General features: G+C 35.6%; 1 protein-coding gene across 4 annotated transcripts; it reads right to left on the reverse strand.

The window, feature by feature from the left end:
- Positions 1 to 327: 327 nt before the first annotated feature.
- LOC112022467 (coiled-coil domain-containing protein SCD2) lies at positions 328 to 6,541 on the reverse strand (the record flags this gene model as incomplete). Of its 4 annotated transcripts, none has more annotated exon segments than XM_065764316.1 (14): positions 328 to 369; positions 778 to 847; positions 1,320 to 1,438; positions 1,526 to 1,642; positions 3,246 to 3,306; positions 3,383 to 3,493; positions 3,625 to 3,702; positions 4,050 to 4,077; positions 4,156 to 4,205; positions 4,787 to 4,849; positions 4,937 to 4,978; positions 5,146 to 5,221; positions 5,389 to 5,549; positions 5,931 to 6,541. In XM_065764316.1, coding segments are annotated over 14 exon segments (1,402 nt in total), but the record flags the coding sequence as incomplete, so codon positions are not given.
- Between the last annotated feature and the right edge of the window lie 481 nt (positions 6,542 to 7,022).

Raw genomic sequence — 7,022 nt, forward strand, 5'->3', positions numbered from 1 at the left:
TAATAAATAATGTAAATGCAAGAGCAAGACCCCAATTGTCCCATATAAATGTTCTGATCCACTGGAGAAGCATTTGGTATAAAAATTGCAGTCAACTTGCCTCCCCTCTTCGACAAAAAAGAAAGGAAAAAAAAAAAAAATTGACAAGTGAAGGTATCCTGGAAGCCAGAGCTGCCAGAATCAATTCACATATTCTACCATATGATTGAGTAGAGTTTTTTTTTTATATATACATACATACATATATATATATATATAAGTAGATTAGTTTCCATAATTCTTAGCATTTCTAATATTGTAATTGACATATCAGAGTATCTCTCTTACCAAATACCTCCATAAACTTGGGATCAGCAGCTGATCTGGAATCTGAAATTAAAAAATGAGATAAAATAAGCATTGTATCATGTATTATCCCTGCTAACTCTTATGACCTGCTAGTTCTCACAGGGTAGCAACTACAAAAGACTTGCATCCAAGTAAAAAATTTTAATTTTTCTTCCAAATGTAGCGTCTAGGCCCTAAAATCATTTTATGACAAAAACCATAAACAATATGAAACCACAACACTATTAATCAGTTGGAAGAGCCTGGTATTATAATGTCACATATTTATGATATGGACTAGAAATGAACCTACGTCTATCAAATGAGGAAATGAAACAAATATTCAGATATAAATTGAGAAAGCTTTATTATTAAAAGATAATATAATAACAGATCGATCCAGAGAAAGAAGACCATGCAACCAAATTTTAGGTCATAAGAAAGCCATACCTAAACTGGACTGCCGAACCAAATTCGGACGTCTGTCTAGAGCCAATGCTAGTACAACAGCATCCTCAACCTTAAAACAGCAATGATAAAAATTAAAAATTAAAAAGGAAGAAGAAGAAAGTATAGTTAGCATATACTTATAAAAAAAAAAGTATAGTTAGCATATATAGGTCTTCATTTTGTTTTAAGCAAAAATGGTGACTTGAAAAACTATATGCCAAAACATATCATGACAGAAAAAGATGTAATTGACTAGCTTATGAGCTCTAGTTTAACTCACACCTCCTCCCCTAAGTGGAGGGTGGGGTCATGGATTCAAGATCCATCGAGTGCATGTGTAACTTACCAATAAAATAAAATAAAAATGATGTAACAGACTCTTAAAATCCACATTATATAAGGAAAAACCTTAAAGGTATGCGGCATGTACCTTATATTTACAAATTACATCTCACAAAGAAAATTATGGAAAAATAATAATAATATAACAGAAAAGTGAATGCAGATTAACATTGGAAAAACAATAATAAATAAGGAAAAACCTTTAGAGATGCCAGTTCCCTCAAACCCATTTCAACTGAAAGCATAGTCTCAATATTTCCTTCTCCTGTGAGATCACTAATATCCCGGACAAGCTTGCTCCTGTCTGGATCATCTCCACCTGCTCCATGTCGGACAGTGTAAATTATTGATTATCAAATACTGGACGGTAAAAGCTAATAAACTAATAAAAAGGAGTTAAACTAACCTCTATCCCAAGATTCCTCCTTAGCCTTTTGTCCAGCAGAGATGACAACTTCAAATGGAAGAGGGGCTAAAGATGACCAATGCTCATGCTTTGACACTGCTATATCTGCACATATGCCTATAAAGCAAAGAGCAAATGCCAGAAAAGCAACTCAGATGTGACTAAATATTACAAATCTAAGAGCTCGTTCATTCAAAGCCAAAATCATTAATATATCAAAACCATCATACTTTAAAAATGAAGAATTAAAGCAAAGGTCTGTCAAGAATTCCCCCCCCCCCCCACAAAAAAAAAAAAAAGGAATCAAGATGCAGAACATTAAGGAACAATGACTTTTTTATAATAAAAATGGTCCTGACCCGAGGAAGTGCTAACTATATATGCACTATACCACAAAAGGACTAGTTAAGTTAGAATTAAGCCTCCCTGTAATTGTTTCTATAGCTTATATCAACCTAGAAACACTTGATGTAAGACTCAGCACACACTACACAACACATTCAATCAATCTAATACCAACTACGTATCAAAAAAAAAAAAAAATCTAATACCTAAGAAGCATGGACAGTCATTTTGTGTCCTGATTTTTCAAGATTTTTTTTTTTTTTTTTTATAAGTAATAAAAATATATTAAAAAGAAGAGGGGTGTCACCTGCATATACAGGAAGTACACATCAAGGACAAAAACAAATCAAGTGCATAAAGTACAAAAGTCCATGAAACTGTGGACTGAAGAAAAAGAATGAAAGCATAACACTGTAACCCAATCTAGAAGAGTCTTAAGGAAGAAGAGTTTAAAATCTGAAACTAATCTCTCTAAATGCTCAAAATGCCAGTTACTCCTCTCCCGTCAAATGCAACACATCAAATAGTGGGGCACAGCCATCCAAATAGCGGAATTCCAATGCCTCCCAAACTTTCCTTGCCAACAAGCCAACAGCTCCACCACTGTTTTCGGCATAACCCAGTGAATGCCAAACAAAGTAAACACCATAGACCACAAATCAAAAGCAATAGGGCAATGGATAAGGAGGTGGTCTACTGATTCCCCATTTCTTTTACACATACAATACCAATCCAAAATCAAGATCTTCCGTTTTCTAAGATTATCAATAGTCAAAATATTCCCCAAAATTGCAGTACCCAAAAAAAAAAAAAAAAAAAAAAAACACTCTAGAAGGGAGTGATAACTACACTTGTGCTATACCCAAAAAGGACTATTTAAGTTACAATTAGGGCTCCTCACAACCGTTCAGTACACATCCAACATTGGACTTAGCACACAGCCACATAACCCACACTCATATCAAATCTAACACCAATCTAGAATATCCAAGGTATCACAAAAACTCTCATCCATAATTGACTTATACCTAGATAATGATATGTTTGAAACTTTTATCAACCATATCCGCAAAAGAAGAAATTTAACAGGACATGTGGAATTAAACCAGGCAACTGATTTCCTCTTTCAAGCAGGAGAAACTGTTAAGTTTCAATACAATTCTAGAAGATCCGTGATATCACAAAAACACTAGTCCATAATTGTTTTATAACTAGATGATGATATGTTTGAAACTTCTATAAACCAAATCCACATAGAAAAAGAAATTTTAGAATCAAGCTCATGTTGCAGTTTGCTAATCAAGAAAGGAAACACTGAATTAAAGCATGCAACTTATTTCTTTCAAGCAGGAGAAGATTGTAACAAGTTGATTACCATGCTGTACAGCTAAACCCCAGTAACGAGCAAGCCAACATCTCTTCAAAACAACTTCCTCCTAAAAGATAGATGCAGCGACAGAGTTAAGTGCAAGAACAGATAATCATAAATCACTTGATTATCAAAAGACAAACCATCTCTTCTTGAGTCAAAATCATTCTCTGTGTCATAGAGCGGAGAGCCTTTGCTTCAGATTCTGCTTCTTGGAGTTGTTCCAGAGCTGTTGCAGCTTCATCTTTTAAATTCTAATTTGAAATGAAAAAAAAGAAAAAAAAAAAAGGAATGAAGCTATAGTAAAAAATCAGAAAATTTTCAACTGGGACAATCACATATTCTAACATAGAGGACCTATAGCCTACTGATCAGCATAAATTACCTCAACCTCTGTACGAAGGGCGGCAACCTCCTCATTTTTCCCATCCTTGTTTTGTGCTACAGCAGCCTTTAGAGCAATCTGTGACCAAAAAAGAAAACTGCAGTCTAAGAACAGCCACAAAGGAGCTCAATTGTAATATAGATCATGAAACAAAGTTAACACAGCCCTTGTAAATTACCTAAAAATAGGAGAACTAGCTTTCTCTCTCACTTTTTTTTTAATTAAAAAAACAAAGGGTCATACATAACCCACGCACACAGGATGGAACCCAGGTTTTCACCATCCACCCCTTACTTATGGGGAAGCAGATGCCATTTGGTCCAATGGACGATGGCATGTTTAATCAAATTAATCTCAATTTTACTGACCTAAGGAAATCAAATTTTCAATGCCACATTTCTGCCACATCCATTCTTTCAACATACCTCTTTTTGCCGCAACAATTCTTCCTTCCTGCAGAAAATCATCCATAGAATCATATACCAAGAATATTAAACTATGAAATGGCAAAGCAAGTTAAACCATGCTTACTTGCTCAACAATTTAACTTCGAGGGACACGCCTTCTCCAAGAGTAGCAACCTATGAACATAAAATAAAACATGAACACGGATAAAGAAGCAACAATACTTTTGAGGGATACATTTAGTGCTAATTTGTTAAACTTCATAAACAAGACTAAGATTTGCAACAAAATAAACTGAGTGAAAATTTACTCATCAACTGGTTCAGCAGATAGCTACTAGAATACACAATGTAGACTTAATTTACAAGAAAGTGGCACTTGTCTTATAGGCAGCACAATGAAAAAGAAGTGGCAGAAACAGGAAAAAATAACTACCAAGAACTTTACTTAGATGCAGTTGTGTATAATATATAATATTCAACCTATTGAACTGTTTTCTGTATGGTATTCATTAGTGTCAATTCTTTTAAAGTAGGGCAAGGATAAGGAGGGGGATGGGAGGTAAAATGTTTTCCATCATTAAGGTTGTCCTGTCTATGCACAATCATATATAGTGGCAGGATTTTCCTCAACAAGAAAGAGTAAGAATGGATGCTTAATATAGATTCATAACACTGATATGCAACTTATGTAAAATCCTAACTTAACAAACTAATTGCAAATTAAAATAACAACAGTAAAAACTAATGTAATTGACCTGTTTCTCAAGCTCCCTAGCTCTGGCCTCTGCTGCCTCTCGTCTTACTTCTGCATTTCTAAGCTGTATAGCATTTTTGGGCGTCAATGTTATACATTACATATGACATATGCACAAAAATCAACTTGTTATTGAGTTTGGATTACACACCTTGTCAAGAATAATCTCATTTTCCTCTTCTAACATATCAAGCTGCAATTTTAATGCATGTTAGCTTTGAAGCTATGCTTACCATTTACATTCCAAACCCCACATAATACTAAGCGAAAAGTTGGAACAAAGTAAAAAAACCATATATAGCTTCCTTTAAAACCATATACAGCTATGAAAGCAAGACTTGACGGATGTGAATGACATACTTCATCACGAAGTGCAGAAGCTTCACGCTGATCTCCTTTATCTTTTGAGTTGAGTGGTGAAATATTGGGAATAAACCTGCTTCATTAGACCAATAATATTATCCAATCAACAGAATGCATAACATCAACCATGACCAAAACACCCAACAAAACAAAGTTTTGTCAACTCGAGCTCATCGGATAGCAGACGAATACTGTATCTATTCACAGTTAAAATAACACACCAAAGAAGATATTTACTTGTTGTTCCTACTAGAAGGAGGTTCAATCGGAGGTATCGCCACCGGACTTCTAAGTGAGGATCTGCTGGGTGGCACAACGGCTGCCGAACGAACTGACATTGATGGTCTTCCAGCTGATGTTGACCGAACCGAAGAAGGATGCTCTACAAAGTTCCGACCTAACTAATTAAAATATCAGAATCCCAATTAGTCTAATACTTTACCAACTATAACCAAATCAAAAATCAACCATAGCACCACCATATCTAAATTTATCAACTTTAACTCAAAATTTAACAATTTTCTCTTAAATTTAAATATTTTAAAAAATAAAAAAAAAAACCGAAACTTTATTTCAAAGAAAACGATATTCCAGAGAATAACGGTGAAACTCAATCTTATCATTGAAATTGAGACTTAAACAATACAATTCAGATCTTCAAAGATAAAAGAGAAAGAACAAATTGAAAGACTAAAATCTTACATAATTCAAAAGCAATTAGTTCAAATAATAGATTCAAAAAACACAGTGAAAGTTAAGAGACAAAGATTTCTCGAAGTTACCGCAGGCGACGGAGATCGATTAGGCCGAGAAACCGAAATCGCCGGAATTGAATTCCCGCTACTATAATTGTTGCTGTTACTGTTGGCGAGGGAGAAAGGCGAGGGAGCAGGTGGAGCCGGAACGGCGAATTTGAATCCGTTCTCCTCCTCCTCGTCGTCTTCGTCGGCGGAGGTCTGCGACGCCATGACCTTAGCCAAGCGCTGAGCCGCGACCTTCGCGGCCGCGTTCTGCGTTCGCTTGACGGTGGAGAATCCGGTGGCTCCAGCCGCCAGCCGAGACTGCGGATGCGCCGGCGACATCGCCGGCGACGACGAACCCGTGCTCGAAGTCGAACCGCTCCACTGCCGAGAGTACACCGGACTAACCGGCCTCCTCCGATCCATTTCCTATATATGTACAAATATACACGTATGTATATATCTCTATCTCTGTGTGTGAGAAAGAGAGATAGTTTGGGGAGTGAAGGCCGAGATTTTCTCGGAGATAGATTTTCTCGAGAAAATCGGAGAGAGGTGGTTTTTGTTGATTTGAGATTTGGAGGAAGAACAGTAAAACGGTGCCGTTTTTTGAGCTTCTTGGCAAGGACGCGCATTTCGCGGGGTGAGAGAGAATATGAGTGGAAATGTAAAAACGGGTGTGTGGGGGCCCAGTGTTTTGCTGGATCTGACTCTGGCTTTTTGATGACGTGTCAAAAAAATGAATACGTGTGGGTCCGATATTTCGGTGAGGTTTGGTAGGATTACCCGATATTTTGGGTTACGTGTAAACTGATTTCGGACCCGGTATTTAAAAAAACAAATATTGTACATTTTATTTTATTTTATTTTATTTTACAGTTAATTCAACTGATAAAATATTTAATGATTAAATAAAAAATTTAAGTTTTAATTCCTGACTGAATTAAAAATCGATTGATATTTTAATTTAATGATAAAGAACTACCATCAAAAGCGAACGATATAAATTAAAAAGTCTCTCTAAAAAAAATCGTTTTTTTTTTTTTTTAAAGAAAGAATTGTCTTATCTAATTAGATGATATTTGACTTGCTAAACGGGAAAATTTTATAAGAGAAAACGAAATTTTGTTTTAT

Source organism: Quercus suber, unplaced genomic scaffold, assembly GCF_002906115.3.
Source record: "Quercus suber isolate HL8 unplaced genomic scaffold, Cork oak 2.0 scaffold_551, whole genome shotgun sequence".
NCBI classification, from domain to species: domain Eukaryota; kingdom Viridiplantae; phylum Streptophyta; class Magnoliopsida; order Fagales; family Fagaceae; genus Quercus; species Quercus suber.